Source organism: Oryza brachyantha, chromosome 7 (genome assembly GCF_000231095.2).
Source record: "Oryza brachyantha chromosome 7, ObraRS2, whole genome shotgun sequence".
Classification (NCBI taxonomy): domain Eukaryota; kingdom Viridiplantae; phylum Streptophyta; class Magnoliopsida; order Poales; family Poaceae; genus Oryza; species Oryza brachyantha.
The window spans coordinates 16,640,290-16,660,688 of record NC_023169.2 but is presented as its reverse complement, the minus strand read 5'-3'; the positions used below and the strand labels follow the sequence as shown (position 1 = coordinate 16,660,688).

General features: G+C 39.9%; 4 protein-coding genes and 1 pseudogene across 4 annotated transcripts; 2 read left to right on the top strand and 3 right to left on the bottom strand.

The window, feature by feature from the left end:
* The first annotated feature begins 3,331 nt into the window (after nt 1-3,331).
* LOC102719787 (transcription factor PCL1-like) lies at nt 3,332-4,355 on the top strand. Its single transcript, XM_006658786.1, has 2 exons — nt 3,332-3,822; nt 4,343-4,355. The coding sequence occupies exons 1-2, from the start codon at nt 3,332-3,334 to the stop codon at nt 4,353-4,355; spliced, it is 504 nt and encodes a 167-aa protein (XP_006658849.1).
* Nucleotides 4,356-6,662: 2,307 nt separating this feature from the next.
* Nucleotides 6,663-9,052, top strand: LOC102719507 (non-specific lipid transfer protein-like 1). Its single transcript, XM_006658785.3, has 3 exons — nt 6,663-7,163; nt 7,357-7,386; nt 8,776-9,052. The coding sequence occupies exons 1-3, from the start codon at nt 6,818-6,820 to the stop codon at nt 8,928-8,930; spliced, it is 531 nt and encodes a 176-aa protein (XP_006658848.2). The 5' UTR covers nt 6,663-6,817; the 3' UTR covers nt 8,931-9,052.
* A 1,019-nt stretch (nt 9,053-10,071) lies between these two features.
* LOC102719223 (SKP1-like protein 1) lies at nt 10,072-10,984 on the bottom strand. The gene has a single exon (XM_006658784.2). The coding sequence runs from the start codon at nt 10,747-10,749 to the stop codon at nt 10,291-10,293; it is 459 nt and encodes a 152-aa protein (XP_006658847.1). The 5' UTR covers nt 10,750-10,984; the 3' UTR covers nt 10,072-10,290.
* Nucleotides 10,985-12,923: 1,939 nt separating this feature from the next.
* On the bottom strand, nt 12,924-13,854 carry LOC102718943 (annotated as a pseudogene).
* A 3,659-nt stretch (nt 13,855-17,513) lies between these two features.
* Nucleotides 17,514-18,707, bottom strand: LOC102718667 (SKP1-like protein 1A). Its single transcript, XM_015839536.2, has one exon. It carries the CDS (start codon nt 18,605-18,607, stop codon nt 17,957-17,959), a length of 651 nt encoding a protein of 216 aa, XP_015695022.1. The 5' UTR covers nt 18,608-18,707; the 3' UTR covers nt 17,514-17,956.
* Nucleotides 18,708-20,399: the final 1,692 nt, after the last annotated feature.

The window sequence follows — 20,399 nt, the reverse complement described above, 5'->3', positions numbered from 1 at the left end:
AAAAGAATGCTAGGGATCAGTCCACATGCATATGTAAAACGAGATGCTGCAGATGCAGAATAATTCAGACTCATGCAGAGATCAGTTAGTACATCTCTGGAATAAAACGCAGCATTTAGATAAGGTTGCAGCAATGATTTCATTTCCCTTCTATGTTCAATTCACACCACAAACCAATCAATAAGCAGCTCCAAAATCGCAACCCTATGCAAACAAACGAAAAATAATTTGTAAATAAAACTTTTATATACATATTCTTAGTGTTTTAAAAGTCTAAGGCTAGAAAATAAACTTCAGTGAAAAAAATCCTAAAATCAATTTTAAATTTAATGTTGAAAAATTTAAATTGACTTATAAGCATAAACAGAGTGCAAGACCCATGAAAAATAAAAAAAAAGGAAACCACGGCACGTGCACAATAAGTTTTGGTGGAAGCACGAAAGGAAATTTGTATTTTTAACAATTAGTAGTTGTGTTTTGCAGCAAAACTATACTTGTCAATTCAAGATTTTATCTTGCTCAGATTCTTCCTATCAATGATATTTCAGTTCATGGGATAATATCCGTACAGGCACCAGTAATATGGAATGATTCTTTGTAATCTGGCTTCAAGTAGCAAGAACAGTACCTATAATAATCTATGCCACAATTGTCTCTAACCTAACCTATCGTTCTTAATCCATGTAAAAAATTAGTTCAAACTCAGAACAAAAGAGCCCTACAATACTTAATTTAGAGCCCTTAGATTCTGATAAGCAGCTGCTTGGTACCCAGCTTTTGATAATCTAGAAAAGCTCCTAAACCCAGCTTCTGGATTCTTAGTTCATTTTCTAAAATCTGTAACTACATATTCTCAGAAGCTATGGACCGTTTGGGGCAGCTTTTGACAGAAACAGTTTTTTCCAAAAACTATAGCTGGGAGAAGCTCTCCCAAAACTAAGTAAGCTATTTGTCATGAATTAATCTATTTGTCCTGAAACCTAAGTAAGCTCTAAATTCAGTAGTAAAATCATGTAGTCCTAAAAAAATTCTGAGACTTAATAAGTACAACGCCTATAACGAAGAAATCCAAATGGAATTCTCTGTCGCACCGCATTGGTGCCAGCTGAGTAACAATGAATACTCGATATACACTATGTTCAATAGTAGAGTTTATTATAGGATCTATCTTAAGCCACATCAATAATAAGAGTCTATTTTATAATGATACGTACAAAGAATTAGCCAGATGTGGTTTCTTCATTAATACAATAAAATATTTTTTATTGCGTTAGTTTTCTTTTTATACACCCTCATACAAGAAAATTTCCTTTAATAAATGCTAAAAGTCGACTCTAAATCGTTGTTATGCATGATAACCGTTTTTCTCTCCTTCCCTCTTTTTTCACCACGTCACCAAATTTACTTACGTGACAACTGAGATAGTCAGCTAATAAGCACTTTTTATGTGCTCTAACACTATGTTTTATGTAGTGATAGACTTTGGTACCTACTAATAATATATAATACTGGCAACCATCAGTACAAGAATGGCAATCAATTCTAATAAAGAATAAATTGGAAAAAAATGAAAAAATAAAAGTTAACATTTTGATGAGAACTGAGTGTATACCGATCCAATTGCTCAGGACACTACGTCATCCTGTAGTTTTCTCTTCTCCCATTATAATAAGTTAAAATTTAAATTTTAACCCTATATTTAGAGTTAAATTTAAGGATTTTTCATTCTAATTTATTTCTCAATCTTAGCTTTTGATCTCTACTAGGTTCGTGCCCGTGTGTTGCTACGGACGTATAACGAGTAACGTATAACTTCACAGAAGACAATAATTTAAAGCTAATTTATGTTAAAAAGAAACAATCAGGTCTATCATATATTTAGACCCGTGATGCGATTAAGATAATATAATTAAGAATATTAATTATACGTTGATCATAATTAATATTCTCGACTCAATATGTAAATTATTTTTATTTACATAATTATAATTAACTTAATCCGGTACAACAGACGGACATTTTTTTTTCTAGTATTAAAAAAATAATCTCAATTACAATGAAGTACTCACTCCGCCATCCAGTTCAGAACACAGAGTATATGAATAACAGAAAAAAAAAGATTGTTAGGAAGATTAGAAATTGACTTACGTCATCTGTTAAACATTATGACGTTTTAATATATTCTCATTAACAATTATGATCAAATTCTATTTGATCGATATAAAAATACTAATCTCAATTACAATTAAGTACTCACTCTGCCATCCAGTACTTCAGAACACAAAGTATATGAACAACGTAAAAAAAAGAAAAATGGATGTCTTAAGAAGATTGGATTTTGAATAACTTCATCTGTAAAACATTATGTCGTCTTAACCAGATATCTTTACAATTATGGCCACCTCCCGTAATGATCTCCTGAAAAATGACAAGGATGCGATAACTCAGAACCAAAGAGAAAAGTATCGGAAATGAATCAAAACTTTGCCAAACACATACATGCGAAAATGTACTCCTCTGTGCCAACAAATGAATTGGATGCTCGCATAGGTTCAGCAAAAACTATGGTGTAACTCCTGCTTTTTCTCTTTTTCTCATCAGCATCTTCTTGAACCAAGGAAATATCTGTTAGAACTGCAACCATATAATTATCTGATGAACAGGGAATGAAGCTTTAGTCTTACCAAATTAGCATCTGGGAGTTATTTTGAAGCCTCATTGACATTATCTGCAATTTTCAAATCTTTTGTGTGGGTATTTATCCATTACTGATTAGTTACATGAATATCAGGTCATATAGATCAAGTCGAATAGGTTACATGTATAAGACCATTAAAGTGTGAAATTCTGAATATTACACATGATCTGCGTGGTGAGTCTGTACATCACGTATACTCTTTATTTCAAATATACTAATAATAACCGCAGTAAGTATTAATTTTTTTTATCTAAAATGCAGCCTTGCGAAGCTCCTTGCTCACTAAATCCAGGGACCTCAATTTCGTTAAAAGATTTCTTGAAAACCGTTGTGCATACCTTGCTTGCGTGGTCTAAGAATGACGTGCACAATAATCCTGTTGATTAAATGTAACAACAAAAAGAAACTGTTATTAGCAGCAGCAGTAACAATGGACAAAACAAACGATGCATGATATTTCACAGGTGATGTTCATATTACCTCATCTAAGCCGTTAGGACCTCCTTGTATATTATATCTCCTCTTCTCACCCACCGCTGATTCGAGCTCTGATTAGCTAAGCTCGGCGAGGCTGGGAGCTTCTAGACCGAGAAATCGATCGATTTTTTTAGATTTGATTGGGAGGAGGTGGGTATGGGGGAGGAGGCGCTGGAGGAGTATGACATAGACATGCTGGGCGGCGGAAGCGGGGGGCAGGAGCGGGTGATGCAGTGGGAGGCGGGGCTCCCGGGCGCCGACAAGCTGAGCCCGCTGTCGCAGCCGCTGGTGCCGGTGGGGTTGGCGGCAGCGTTCCGTATCCCGCTGGAGCCGAGGCGCACACTGCTGGACGTGAATAGGGCGTCGGCGGCCACCGTCTCCTGGCTGCGGCGCGCGTCATCGTCGTCGAGCTTGTTCCTGGCGTTCGTGTCGAAGGGAGCTGGCGTGGAGACGGAGTCGGAGTCGGGCGCCACCGCGGGGGGAGCGGGCGGCGGCGGCGGAGGAGGAGGGGCGGTGTCGGAGGGGGGCAGCAAGCGGGCGCGGCTAGTGTGGACGCCGCAGCTGCACAAGAGGTTCATGGACGTGGTGGCGCACGCGCACCTGGGGACGAAGAACGCGGAGCCGGAGGGAAAGAAAATGAAGGCGTCGTGGGCGCGACGCGAAAACGAGCGCGACGCGACTCGCCCTTGGAGTTTTTTTTGGAGCAGAGAAATACACATATATAAACGTTTTATTTATAATTTATTTTTTATTTATAAAATGTCGTTTAAAACCAAACAATCACTGGCCAGTCTTTTCGTAGAATGGCCCGAGTCCTGATCTCCGAAAGACCTTAAATGCGAATCACTGGCCAGTCTTTTCGTAGAATGGCCCGAGTCCTGATCTCCGAAAGACCTTAAATGCGTTTAGCATATCGTGCATCACATCGAATTTCCAGACATCTAAATAAAATGCTAAATATTAATGAAAATAAAAACTAATTATATGGTTATGGGCCAAATCATGAAATGAATATTCTGAGTCTAATTATTGCATGATTAGCCATAAATGTTATCGTATTCTACATGTGTTAATAATAGATTAATTAGACTCAAAAGATTCGTCTCATAGTTTTTAAGAAGCCGTGGAATTCGTTTTTCCATTCATGTTAAAAACTCCTGACATCAGATCAAACATCTGATGTAATCTTTCCTCTCAAAATTTTTGAAATCAAAACGGGGCCTATAAATTAACGAGATAGGGTCTGCACACCGTTTCACGCGCCGATTTGATGCTGCAGCTAGCAACGTGCAATCGTTGCTGGAAACACACATGATGCTTGCATGCACCGGCACCGCTACACGTAGGCACGTAGCACGCTCGACACCCAGGTTTTGGCTGGCTACACTTCTTTGAGCTGTCACGGGCCTCCCGGCTAAAAATGTTATTAAGTAATCCTGTCATCCACCTATGGCCTATGGACCAGCTCTTTATTAATTGTTTCAATGGAAGATCCAGCTTTTATGAAAATAAAAAAAAAGTCCTCGTAAGAAATTGCTTTGCTAATCCATTACATGCTACATGCTGGCATGTTGCATAGTATCGCGAGCCCACTCCGTTTGGGGGTTATAATTTAGATTACGGGATGTTTTGATTTTTTTTAAGATATGTTTTTTTCTATATTTAAGTAGGTGTATTTAAATATACAATAATATATACTACCTGGTTGATGAATATATATACTTTATATATGTGTCTAGATTTATTAGCATCTATATGAATTTGCTAGAAATATTTACATTTCGAAACAAAGAGAGTAGTATAACACTATATTAGTTTCTTTAAATTAAACATTAAATATATTTTGATGACATGTTTGGTTTGTATTTGAAATAAACATGGTTATCTAAAAAAGTTTGACTTTGAAAAGAATCAAAACATTAATAAATACCTTATCCATAGAGTTCCCAATACCTATTTAAAATACAATTACTTATGCATCACCCGTTGAACTTGTTCGAACTCATGGAAATTCTAGCCTTTTAAACTTCTCTTACCCTCCCCAACCCCACGCACATATCTTTTGGGATTTGGATTGTGCTTATAACTTAAAATTTTAAATTTAGAGTTGATTTTGATGTTTTTACCGAAGTTTATGTTCCATTTTTTAGTTAGATTGCTACAAACACATATATAAAAAATTATTTTTATAAGTTATTTTTTTATCTATAAATATATCGCTTGGCCTTTTTATTAATATATGCCAAAAGAGAACCATAACAGGCTTTAACAACAAATGCCCCGTCTCAAATTTAGTGGATCATTAGTTGAAATTCTGCAAGTGCATCCTTCAGTTAATAATCTTAGGCGACTAATCCATTCGGGCAGTCATGATGGAAGAAACTGTCGCGGTTTGTATAAAAATCATCATTAAAAACTATTTTTCATAGTAGATATGTCTTCGAGTAATAATTATTTTCTTTCTCCCTAACTCACCATAACACATGCTCTATAGAAACTAGTGATTTCTCTCCAATGATAAATTCATGTTTTTTTACATCAGGTAAAACGAAGACATGATTTCTTCGTAAAGAAATTATTTCTAAGTTTTTTTCTTTTTTTCTTCATTAATCATTGTCGTGCCATCATTTTACTTATGTGGTAAGCTATTTAATAAGAATAAAAACCACCATTAGGTATCTTTAGTGTATATTTCCTTAGCAAATTTTAATACGGACATGTCATAAGGTGCTAGTTTAGTTAAGTGTGCTCCAATACCTAGACTCATATATCTAAGACTAAGATGAGACCCATTGAGATAAAAAGATGTCATCCTTCTCACATTTTCCCACAATGTAATATTTTTTAATCTAAGCACTAGTTGGCTAGATAAGTAATGAGTACTTAGAAAATTTAGCTTAGCACCCTCACTCCAATATATAGCACACATCTTATACATTTCCCTCTTCTCTATGCATCTTCTCAGAATACACATTGGAGCTGCTTACACCATTGGGACTGCTCTTAGTCTCTCCACTTTAATTTTCTTTAGCCTCTACTAAAACCCAAAGAGGGACTAATAAAATTGTATTATTCTATTAACCCCTTCCAAAGATATTTATTGAGACTAAACTTTCCTTTTACATCTGTCCTTATGTAGCATTGGGACTAAACATTCCTTTCACACTTGTCCCTACGTAGCATAATCCTATCTCCTCGTATTTTTTGTCTCTTTTAGTTACTCTAACCAAACAGTAGGGAGTAGGGAGTACATATTTTAGTCCATGGACTAATTTTTAGTTTAGTGCTAAAGAACCAAACACTTATCCACTTATATGGAGGGGTAACACTAAACCAAAATGTGAGTATTAAACCAAGTCTTACGGCTAATAATTATCCAAAATTAATTAGAGTTACAAATACCTCTAATCACGCCGCCGCGCGCCGCCACGTGCACAGCATTGAAGGTCGCACCAACTTACCAGCGCTTAACCGAATCCCTGTGCATCCGCCCACGATAACGATTCCCTCCCTATAATACTACACACCTCTCCGGAGTCCCCGCCGCCTCTACAGCCGCCACCGCCACCGCCACCGCCACCGCCACCACCACCCTCGCGGAATCGCCGTCTCACGCTCGGTCACTCACTCTCCCACGCAGCCATGTCGCGCGCCGCCGCCTTCGTCGTCGTGCTCGCCGCCGTGCTCGCGCTGGCGTGCGGCGCGGCGTCGCAGTCGGCCGGCCCGGCGGCGGGGCCGTCGTCGGACTGCGGCTCGTCGATCGCGGCGCTGACCGGATGCCTGGGCTACATCAAGCCGGGCAGCGCGGACGCGAAGCCGAGCAAGGAGTGCTGCGCCGGCGTGAAGACCGCGCTGGCCAGCCCGGCCGCCGTCGCCTGCCTCTGCAACGCCCTCGGCCAGGACTTCGGCATCCCGGTCAACTACACCCGCGCCGCCGCCCTCCCTGCCACCTGCGGCGGCGACTCCTCCGCCCTGAGCAAGTGCAACAGTGAGTATCTTCCTCTCATTATTTTTTTCTTCTCCGATTTGTTTCTTTCTTCCTCTTCTCTCTCAAAAAAGTTTCTTCCTCTCATTTTCTTTCTTTTCATATATCATCATTTTTTTCGTTTCATTTTTTTGGTCGATCACGGTTAGTACAATTTTTGTATCTGTATATAATTCGATCCATTTTCTCTTCGCAGAGAAACTTCCCGGCGCCTCTCCTACCGGAGGTAATTATGCAAAAATTCTGAACCCCCTCCCCTGTTTGATTGATTATTCTTGTGGTTTTTTGGGGTAAAAAATAGGCATAAATTTGAGTTTTGATCTAAATGGCTAAATATACGAAACCCTCCCTAATTAATTAATTATCTTCAGTTTACACTTGAACATGGCCTGCTCTTTTTTTTAAAACAAATGCAACCAGATGGACCACACAACATGAAATTTTCTAAATCATCTGCAGAGTGGATGGCTGGTCCTTCCTGATGACTTCCTCCTCATTATTGATTACTAGTAGATCTAATCATCTGAGTACTTGAGTAGTTTTCCCCCACTTTATGCAAGTGGTGTGCCTGCTGCCTGGCATATTAGTGGATATTAGTGGGGTGGTTGTATTACAGCCTACCACTACAACCTACAGGTGCCAGATGGTCAATGGCATGGTAAGTTGTGGTCCTTGTGGAGGACGGATAGTAATTAGTAAATTAGTCTGGTTCTGTGATTTAAGGGCGCAAACGAATAAACTAAATATTTAAAATTTCAGAATGGATTTAAGAAGTATGTCAAGAAATTTCTAGGTAGAAAAATGCTTGCAAAAACCACATTGTTTAGCAGCTTGGAAAGGATGTCATGGTAATTTAGTTGCTAGTAGCACTTTAGAATAGGGTCAACTTTTGTAATCCATCATGCATACAAAAAATATTGACCAAACCTTATGTTGGGTTATCATGTCATCGACGAGGATCATTGTTTCAAGTGATTTGAAAGTTCTGGCTTCTCATTCAAAGTTCTGGTTTCCAATCGAATAAATTGCTAGATAATTTGCTTAACATTTTCTAGACTTTTACTGCATTATAACACTACTCCCTCTCTTCCATTTTATAAGACTTGTTGATTTTATCTAGATTCATCTACATATCAATCTATATGTTTCGTGTGTGTTAATCCATATGAATCCAAACAATGGTGGTGATTGTTTGTCTTTTTCCACGAGAAAGCTAAACGTCAGCAAAAGAAAAATAATTTGCTGATAAAACTTTTATATACATATTGTTATCGATCTAACAACTAATGCTGAAAAATAAACTTCAGTAAAAAAATCCAAAATCAACTTCAAATTTTAGGTTGAAAATTCAAATTTTAGCTTATAAGCATAACCATAAGCAAAAAGATGAGGATAAAAACCCAAAAATCAACTCAAATTTAAGATTGGAAATTCAAATTTGGCTTATAAGCGGAAACGGAAGTGGAAGCGAAAAATATAGGGGTGAATGTCAGAAAGTTTTATAGTTTAGAATGCATGGAGTAGTAAATATGTTGGTTGTATTTTCTGCTCATCTTCTAAAATTGCTGGAATATATGCTCTTTGGCCATCTCAAAATTGTGCATCCACGTTGCAGCACCTGTACCATCTTCTTCTGGGTCTGGGTCAGGATCAACACCAGCGACCGGCACTCCATCTTCAACAAAGTCCGCGGCGACCCGATCTCCAGTCTCAGCAACGCTCATTCTAGCCACGATTGCTGCAACCCTGCTTTCTTACTATTACCTTTGAAAATTTTACCACATCATTTAGTTTCTGATGCAATATTGTGATTTATTAGTGACACTTTTAGAGGGAGACCTTTTCCTGTTATGGTTGATTTTAGCTGTGCCCGTGGATGTCATTTCTTATTATTACTTGGATTGTTATTATTACTTTGGGGTTTTTTTACCATCCTTAAAAAGTACCTTTAAGTATATCTCAAGGTACAATGTACCATATTTTTTACACTGAGTTTTTTTACCATCCTTAAAAAGTAACTCAAGATATCAAAAATTTTAGTACAAATTTTTGGTACCTCAAGATATCATCCTTTTACACTAAAAAGTATGGTACCTTAAGATATTTTTTTAAGGATGATAAAAAAACTCTTTTACACTAAAAAGTATGGGGCCTTGAGGTATTTTTTTAAGGATGGTAAAAAAACTCGTTACTTTGTACAATATTGGGATGGCCCCATCACAATTTAAGTGATAAATGCAGGCATGCAGATTGACAGATTGTTAGTTTTTTTCTGAATGATGCGGAAAAGCATATTTGATCTTTTGCTAGAATGACAAGTTTAAAACAGCAGCAGTCAAGCGGATTATAATCGTAATCAAGGAAATCATAGTGAATTTTTCAGTTCTTCAAATATCGAGTATATCATTACATTTGTAAAATTCAAACAGATATTTAGGCCTGGGAATCCTTCCATGTAACGAAATCAAACAGAAGAAATTTAGACACATTCTCCGTGCATCTCTGAATTGACCAAACAAAACAAGAGACTGAATACAATTATACAAAGAAACAAGAGACTGAATACAAAGGGGTCAATACGAAATGGATCGGTCAGTCAATCAATATCTGAAACGAAATGCAATATTCAGTTAAAACTGCAACAATATTTTACCTTCTCTGTGCAAATTAACACAATCTGAGCAAAAGGCAACCAGAGACTTGCACCCAATACAAATTCATGACAAGAAAAACATCCAGGATCGATCGAGCACTGAGAAATGTTGCAAATATGCAAAGGAATCAACAGAATCGGAATCCCACCAACGAACGACAAGCCAACAAGTAGACAGAGTAGTGTTAGAGAGAGGGCAAACATGTGATGAGAAGAGTAACTGCATGAAAACCAAGCAGACACGGCAAACAATTTGGGGCGAAGTATTCTCTTCATGCAAGCGATCCACCAGTTCAAAGCATTCAACTACACAGCCGACTCTGATCTTCTTGGACAGGATGCATCATGCACGAACTCACGGTAAGCCGATTCGATCTGAATCTACCAGCGAACACAACACACAACTACGACAGAACCACCATTGCGCGACGAGGACACTACGAATATACGATCTACGGGTTCAGAGAGAAGTTAGTGCTACCCGAAGACCTTTTCGTTCTCCAGGCTTATCTCCTTCAAGTCCTCAGCGGTGAGGTCGTTCTCGATGTTGAAAGCCTCGCGGATCTCCTCGGGGGTCTTGCCCTTGATCGTGTCGGCGACCTTCTGGCAGCCGTCTTCGAGGAGTCCACGGATGCAGAGGAAGTTGGCGGCCATGATGACGCAGAAGAGGAAGTTCCTGTTCTTGTCCAGCTCGTCGATGAAGCCCTTGTCCCAGTCTTTCTCCTCGTCGGTACCGGACTTGTTGTTGGCGGCGAAGTCGGCGTGCTTGTCGCAGTACTTGATCACCTTCTTGAAGGTCTTGGAGTCGATCTCCGTGAGCGGGATGACTCCATCGGCGTGGCCGGACTCGACCATTTCCCCGAGGATTTTGGACAGCATCGCCGACGCCGCCCTCACCTCGATCAGCTCGCCATCACTGCACTTGAGGGTGATCATCCCGCCGCTCCTCCTCCTCCGCCCGATTCCCCGTCTTCGCCGGTGCCTTCTCCACCACCTCCGACACCACCGCGCCCTCTCCCTCCTTCTCCTCGACCACCGTCGCAACTTTCCCCTCCGCCGCCTCGGGCACCACCGGAACCTCTCCGCTCCCCGTCGCCATTACTCGCGCTCACAAAACCCTAACTCTTCCCCTTTCACTGACTACCTAGCGCTCGCGGTGGATGCGGCTGGTGGCACGAGCCGGATTGATCGCTGCGGCAGGTGGCCGCGCCTATATATAGCCGAGCCGCCGGCGCCGGAGGAGGAGGAGGCGTGCTCGCTTTCGCGGTCACTACGTTTCATTCTCCTGCAAGCCTAGCTGGCTCGCCAGCTGGACAGAAGCACTATGCTTTGCAGGCCGTATTGGGCCGGTAGGATGGCCCAAAAACGTTTACAGTCCATCATCACACTAATATAAAAGGTCATTTTGCATCCATCGACTATTGGCTAAATCTAAATTACATCTTTTCACCGCAAAACCAGATAGCCACAATTATTAAAATCATATACATAATCTCTTGGAGTTTCTCTAAGAGCATCTCCATGAGATGTCTAATATTGATCTCTAAAATCAAAGTTTGGAAATTGGACTAGAAAACATATCTCCAACAGGTTACTAAATACATTCTTAATATTTACTCATGTCTAAAATTACCTCAACTGTATTATAAATTTGGGGTAAAAATATAGATTTCTAATACAAGTTATTTATTTTTATATTTCTATTGGAGGAGTGTGTAATTTTTATGCCTAATATTTTTTAGATGAACCCAATACAAGTTTTTGATAGCAACATATTAGAGCATCATCAACAGTTTATCTATCTCATTCTTCATCCTGAAAATAGAGAATGAGAGATAAAATATGAGCTCCAACAAAATACCTATCTCATCCTCTATTTTTAGATGTTATCCATATTAGGAGAGAGAAACTCTATATTTGGATATTCTCTCTCCATCTTCCAAAGAAACATAGAGGATGTCATGTATGGATGATCTACTGGAGTACATAAAGATATGAAGAATAAAACTGTTTTAGATGATCATCTAAATGAAGATATAGATGATCAAATTTAGATGAGCTGTTGGGGATGCTTTTAACATTCTCTTTGAGATGCTCTAAGCGGCTTGGATAAATGAACACTACAGTGCTCCCATCGTGTTCATTGATAACTGATGAGAGGATTGTCGTGTTCTTCTACACATATTTGCGCGCGATATCCAAACTGCTAAACAATATAATTTTTAAAATACATATATATATATAGAAATTCATCATCTCGCATGTCTGTAGTAGATTTTCAATATTGGAACAGTTATTTCCATCATTTATACCATTAAATATTAACAAAAAAAAGCAGAAAATCATCTTCATCTACTAAAAAGAACACAGCCTCAGGGCATCCAAGTGATCTAAAAGCTGATGAGTCAATGTAAGGTACTAGCAATATGAAACTCTCTGAAAAACTCATGGTATCCAGTCCCCCCCCCCCCCCAAAAAAAAGCCCAGATGTTTTCCTTTTTTCTTTTTGAGATGAGATGTTTTGCTTTGACAAACATTTTCCAACTTCTGCTACTTTTATCTAATTACAAACAAAATTCTTGATGCTCGAGTTTTGAACCGAATAAATATGTAGTCCTGCTGAATGTATTCATCGGCCATCTTTTAGAGTTTCTTCTAGAGCTGCTTCAACTTTTGCTGTTTAGCAATCTCGCAACTCTGCATCCATGTTGCAGCACCCACATCCTCAGTTTCTGCACCTCTGTTACTCCTAGTGACCTGGTTCAGTGGTTCTGCCACTCCTTACATTAAAGTTGCAACATACGTTTACATTTCCACTTCTCCATCCAATTCACATCAGAATCCAAGCAAAACGCAACCCCAAACTTGCACCCAACACAAATTCATGAGATATAAGAATTAAGAAGGGAACGGTAATAACGGATCAGTCCGTGCATCTCTCGGACGATTTTTTCAGAAATGGTTGCAACGATTTCTTTCCCCTTGTCTTTTCAATTCAAAACAGAATCCGAGCAAAACATAATCAAAACAGCAGGCATGCAGATATTGGGATGGCCCCATCAGAATTTAAGTAATAAATGCAGGCATGCAGATTGCCAATTTTTTTCTGGATGATGCACAAGAGCATATTTGATCTTTTTTTTGCTAGAATGACAAGTTTAACAAAGCAGCAGTCAAGCGGATTATAATCGTAAGTCAAGGAAATCATAGTGAATTTTTCAGTTCTGGATGATGCATCATGCACGAACTCACGGTAAGCCGATTCTATCTGATCAACCAGCGAACACAACCCACAACTACGAGAGAACCACCATTGCGCGACGAGGACACTACGAAACTACGATCTATGGGTTCAGAGAGAAGTCAGTACATTCGCACTTCTGGCTGATGTCCTTCAAGTCCTCATCGGTGAGGTCGTTATTGAGGTTGAAAGCCTCGCGGATCTCTTCAGGGGTCTTGCCCTTGATCGTGTCGGCGACCTTCTGGCAGGTGTCTTTGAGGAGTCCACGGATGCTGAGGAAGTTGGCGGCAATGATGACACAGATGAGTAAGTTCCTATCCTTGTCCAGCTCGTCGATGAAGCCGTTGTCCCAGTCTCTCTTCGTCGGTACCGGACTTGTTGTTGGCGGCGAAGTCGGCGTGCTTGTCGCAGTACTCGAGCACCTTCTTGAGGGTCTTGGAGTCGATGTCCGTGAGCGGGATGACTCCGTCGGCGTTGCCGGATTCGACCATTTCCCCGAGGATTTTGGACAGCATCTCCGACGGCGCCCTCACCTCGAACAGCTCGCCATCACTGCACCTGCACTTGAGGGTGATCATCCCGCCGCTCTCCTCCTCCGCCCGATTCCCCGCCTTTGCCGGCGCCTTCTCCACCACCTCCGACACCGCCGCGCCCTCTCCCTCCTTCTCCACCGTCACCGCCTCCACCGACACCTCTCCCTCCTCCTCCTCCTCCACCGCTGCCGAAACTTTCCCCTCCCCCTCCCCTTTCCCCTCCGCCGCCTCGGAAACCACCGGAACCTCTCCGCTCCCCGTCGCCATCACTCGCTCTCGCTCACAAACCCGAACTCTTCTCCTTTCACTGACTACCTAGCGCTCGCGGTGGATGCGCTATATATATAGCCGCCGGCGCCGGAGGAGGAGGCGTGCTCGCCTTCGCGGTCGCTACGTTTCTTCTCCTGCAAGACTTGGACAAGAGCACTACGCTTTACAGGCCGTATTGGGCCGGTAGGATGGCCCAAAAACGTTTACAGTCCATCATCCATCTTATTTGCGCTCAAATCTACATGCGCGTATCTTTCACCATGAGCAGTTTTTTTTTGCCAGAGACTGATGCCACCAACTAATTAATTTTAAAATTTAGGTTTACTCGTGGACTGATGCCACCAACTGATTAATTAATTATTAAAATTTAGGTTTAGTCGGTATGTTATATTTTTAGTACGTTATTAGATATATCAAGACAATATGTTGCAAAATTTAACACCAAATTTTGTCACCTAACTAAATTCTCAAAATAAAATCATTATTAGTGTGATCCTAGGGTAGATTATTTTGATTGTAGTAGAAATTTGACAAACGCAAATATTTTCACATATAAATATTTTACATATATATAAAGTTTATGAACATAAATATTTTATTTAGGTTAGAGGTTTATGAATATCTATGCATTTTTATTTATATGTAAAGTTATGAATATTTATGTGAAAATTTGATGAATGGAAATATTGTATTCATGCATAGAAATATTTTGTTTATGTACAAAGTTTGCCAATGAATTTTTTTCATATACATAATTCCAAATAGAAGGCTGAAAATTTAAGTTCACTCTTATTTGAAAAGAGAACTTAATATAATAAAAAATATTGAGAAGGTTTTGATATCAAATTCTAAATACTACATTTTTCTTTTCCATAATTTTTTACAATAAGGGGAAATGTTTTTTTTATTTAGTGGGGCATGTTAACAATTGAATAGAGCATCACACGAATATAAAAGAAATATTGAGTAGAACAAGTTTGGTTTATGGAGTGTTGGTATATATAGGATTATAAAAATTTCTGTAAAGAAGACTTCAAGTACAGCAAGCAAGTCACTTACATTCACCTTACCATTCATGGTTGTTCAGGTGCGCGAAAGCTTTTGATGAAATAAATTATCTAAGTTTAAGGTTTAGTTTTCAGTAGTATCTAAATTTACTTTTTTTATTATTTTTTCACACAATCTAAAATTTAAATTTTTTTATGTTTTCTACACAATCTTAATTATTTTTGTTTTTCTTTACCCACAATATTTTAATTTGGTTGCATCAAATAAAGAAAATGAAAGGAAGTGGGACTCAGATAACTTGATTAAAAATGTCATAATAAATTTTAGTGTATGTTTATCAAATCAATTGTACGTTGATCATAATTTAATATTTCTGACTTGGTGCGTAATTCATTTTTAAAACTTATTTTACTTTGAACAATCAAAATTAATTTGATCTGGTGCAACGCACGAACAATTTTTCTAGTATAAAATAAAAGGTCATTTTGCATCCCTCAACTATTGGCTATATGTGAATTACATCTTTTAACCGCAAAGCCAAATAGCCACAAGTATTAAAACCAGATCAAATTGCCTCTCTAAGAGCATCTCCAAGAGATGTCTAAAATTAATTTCTAAAATCAAATTTTAGGAATTGGACTAGAAAATATGTCTCCAACAGGTTACCAAATATATTCCTAATATTTATTCATGCATAAAATTACCTTAATTGTATTCTAAATTTAGGACAAAAATATGGGTTCCTAATACAAGTTATTCATTTTTATATTTTATGTTGGATGAGTGTGTAATTTTTATGCCTAATATTTTTTAGATGAACCCAATATAAGTTTTTGGATAGCAACATATTAGCATTCTCTTCGATATGCTCTAAGCGGTTTGGATCAATGAACACTACAGTGCTCCCATCTAGTGTTCATTGATAACAGATGAGAGGATTGTCGTGTTCTTCTACACATATTTGCGCATGATATCCAAATTGTTAAACAATATACTTATATATATATATATATATATATATATATATATATATATATATATATATATATATATATATACTCATAATCTCGCATGTCCACAGTAGATTTTCAATATTGGAACAGTTAATTCCATCATTTATACCATTAAACAGTAATTAAAAAAATCAGAAAATCATTTTCATTTTCATCTACTAAAAAGAACACAGCCTCAGGGCATCCAAGTGATCTGAAAGCTGATGAGTCAATGTAAGGTACTAGCAGTATGAAAATCTCTGAAAAACTCATGGTAGGACTCCACGGTGAGGATTGACATATTGATACTCATTGTCATTTACAAGCTTATACGATGACTGGGCGCTTAAGACATAGACCTCAACGTCAGAGTGAAGCATCATCAAGGCAACCTGAATCTGGTTCCGGAGGTCAAGCAAGGAATGGAGGGTCTTCCCATACCAATGTCCAGGATCTGATGTGAGGGTCTTCCAACACTACTGTCCAAGAACATGAGACTAAAACTCATGGTATCCAGCCCATAAAAAAAGCCCAGATGTTTTGCTTTTTTCTTTTTGAGATTAGATGTTTTGTTTTGACAAACATTTTCCAATTTCTGCTATTTTTATCTAATTATAGACAAAATTCTTGATGCTGGAGTTCTGAACCGAATAAATATGTGGTCCTGCTGAATGTATTCATCGGCCATCTTTTAGAGTTTCTTCTAGAGTTGCTTGAACTTTTGCTGTTTAGCAATCTCGCAGCTCTGCATCCGTGTTGCAGCACCCACATCATCTTCTTCAGTTGCTGCACCTCTGTTACTCCCAGTGACCTGGTTCTGCCACTCTATTTTTTGAAAATCATATAATGTTTTCGTGCGTTCCAAACGAGCATGTAAACACACCAAGCATTGCAAGTTACAAACATGATTCTGTTAAATGGCTACATGATGCAGACGAAGCGGAGAAAATGCTGACATGCAAGGAAGAATTGGATTAACTTTAACCAAACAAATCAGAACACATACTCCATTCATATCTGAATAGTAACATACTGGGGATCAGTCCACGTGCGTATCTGACACGAAATGCTTCAGATACAGAGGATTTCAGACACATAATTCATGCATCTCTGAATTAACCAAACAAGACCGAGTCGCATATCCGAAACGAAATGCTTCAGGTACAGAAGAATTCCTACGCATGCAGGCAGTTGGGTTCGTTAACCAAACAACAGAGATATAAGAATTAAGAAGGGAACGGTAATAACGGATCAGTCCGTGCATCTCTCGGACGAATTTTTCAGAAATGGTTGCAACGATTTTTTTCCCCTTGTCTTTTCAATTCAAAACAGAATCCGAGCAAAACATAACCAAAACAGCAGGCATGCAGATATTGGGATGGCCCCATCAGAATTTAAGTGATAAATGCAGGCATGCAGATTGTTATTTTTTTTTCTGGATGATGCACAAGAGCATATTTGATCTTTTGCTAGAATGACAAGTTTAAAAAAGCAGCAGTCAAGCGGATTATAATCGTAAATCAAGGAAATCATAGTGAATTTTTCAGTTCTGCAAACTGAACATATCATTACATTTGTAAAATACAAACAGATATTTAGGCCTGGGTATCCTTCCATGTAACGAAATCAAACAGAAGAAATTCAGACACATTCTCCGTGCATCTTCGTACATCTCTGAATTAACCAAACAAAGCAAGAGACTGAATACAAAGGGGTCAATACGAAATGGATCAGTCCATTAATCAACATCTGAAACGAAATGCAACATTCAGATAAAATTGCAACAATATTAATATTTTCCCTCCTCTGTTAAAATTCACACAACTGCATGAAAACCATGTGATGAGAAGAGTAACTGCATGAAAACCAAGCAGACACGGCAATGGGGCAAAACATTCTCTTCATGCAAGCGATCCACCAGTTCAAACCATTCAACTACACAGCCGACTCTGATCTTCTTGGACAAGATGCATCATGCACGAAATCACGGTAAGCCGATTCGATCTGACCTACCAGCGAACACAACACACAACTACGAAAGAACCACCATTGCGCGACGAGGACACTACGAATCTACGATCTATGGGTTCAGAGAGAAGTTAGTACTGCCCGTAGACCCTGTTGCACTGCTGGATGATCTCCTCCAACTCCTCATCGGTGATGTCGTTGTTGTCGATGTTGAAAGCCTTGCGGATCTCCTGGGGGGTCTTGCCCTTGATCGTGACGACGAAGGTGTCTTTGAGGAGCCCATCGATGCAGAGGAAGTTGGCGGCCATGATGACGCTGAAGAGCAAGTTCCTGTTCTTGTCCAGCTCGTCGATGAAGCCCTTGTCCCAGCCTTTCTCCTCGTCGGTACCGGACTTTTTGTTGGCGGCGAAGTCGGCGTGCTTGTCGCAGTACTCGATCACCTTCTTGAGGGCCTTGGAGTCGATCTCCGTGAGCGGGATGACTCCGTCGGCGCAGCCGGACTCGACCATTTCCCCGAGGATTTTGGACAACATCGCCGACGCCGCCCTCATCTCGATCAGCTTGCCATCATTGCACTTCAGCGTGATCATCCCCGCCTTCGCCGGCGCCTTCTCCACCACCTCCGACACCACCGCGCCCTCTCTCTCCTTCTCCACCGTCACCGCCTCCGCAGACACCTCTCCCTCCTTCTCCTCCACCGCCGCCGCAACTTTCCCCTCCCCTTCCCCTTTCCCCTCCGCCGCCTCGGGCACCACCGGAACCTCTCCGCTCCCTGTCGCCATCACTCGCTCTCGCTCACAAAACCCGAACTCTTCTCCTTTCACTGACTACCTAGCGCTCGCGGTGGATGAGGCGGGTGGCACGAGCCGGATTGATCGCAGCGGCGGGTGGCCGGCGCCTATATATAGCCGCCGGCGCCGGAGGAGGAGGCGTGCTCGCTTTCGCGGCCGCTACGTTTCTTCTCCTGCAAGCCTAGCTGGCTCGCCAGCTGGACAGCAGCACTATGCTTTGCAGGCCGTATTGGGCCGGTAGGATGGCCCAAACACGTTTACAGTCCAACATCACACTAAGATAAAATGTCATTTTGTCTCTCTCACTATTGCCAAATCCGAATTACATCCCTTCAATGCAAGACTAGATATGGAGGCTACCACAATTATTAGGGTGTCTGCAAACGTCCTAGCTAGTTGCTAGTTAGGAGATGTCCATGTCATGAACAAAATAGCCAGCAGTCCAAAGAGCTATCTATATTGTTTGCTATTTATAATTTTAATAGTTGCATACACAGAAAGAGAAAATAGATACATTGTGCATCATCTTTGTGGCTCATTAGGTGGATGCTTCATAACCAACTAAAATAATAGTCGCTAGAAGAATAGCTAGCAGACGATACACGCGCAACGGATCTAAGTCCGGGTGAAATCGCTAGAAGAAGGCAAGGATATCGGCGATTTAGTGCATCTTCGTGTGTACGAGATGAGCGACGAGAGAGACGCTGGCTCCTCTATTTCCTCCACATAGGATGCATGCTAACGTGTATAATGAAATAGCTAGCTGGCTTAACCTTGTTACGGACGCCCTTAATGCCAGATCAAATTGCCTCCCTAAGCAGTTTGTATCAATGAACACTGTTGTGCTCCTATCTTGTGTTCATCGATGACTGATGAGAAGATTCAGGTTGTGTTCTTCTACACATGTTTTTTCTCTATTTTTCGACGCACTTTCCAATCTATTAAACAATACATTTTCTTAAAAAGGTTATATAAAAATTCATCATCTCACATTTTTAAACTATATTTTCAATATTGGAACAGTTAATTCCATCGTTTATACCATTAAATATTCATCACAAAAAATAGAAAATTATCTTCATTTTCATCTAAAAAAGAGCACAGTCTCAGGGTATCCAAGTGATCTGAAAGCTGTTGAGTCAATGTAAGGTACTGGTAGTATGAAACTCTGAAAAAATCATGGTATCCAGCACAAAAAAAGGCGAGATGTTTTGCTTTGACGAACATTTTCCAACTTCTGCTATTTTTATCTAATTACAAAGAAATTTCTTGATGCTGGATTTCTGAACCGAATAAATATGTGGTCCTGCTGAATGTATTCATCGGCCATCTTTTAGAGTTTCTTCTAGAGTTGCTTGAATTTTTGCTCTTTAGCAATCTCGCAGCTCTGCATCCGTGTTGCAGCACCCACACCATCTTCTTCAGTTGCTGCACCTCTGTTACTCCTAGTGACCTGGTTCTGCCACTCTTTACATTACACTGAATCCCTGCCTAATTATCTCAGTTTTTTTCTTACCCAAATCAGACCCAGAATTTAAGAAATGAATATGACAACTGAAACTGTGCAATCCTATGTTCCCAATTTCAGAACTCAGAAGCAACACCAATTCAAGCAGATTTACAGTTGCGCGGCATTTCACAGCTGTGCAATCCCCTGTTCGGAACATTCAGAAACAATGCCCATTCAAGCAGGTTTACAATGGTGCAGCATTTCACAGGGAACACAGACCAGGAGGAAGCAACAGGTGCATCCAGCAGCTCATATTTTTTTCAAAACAACAGC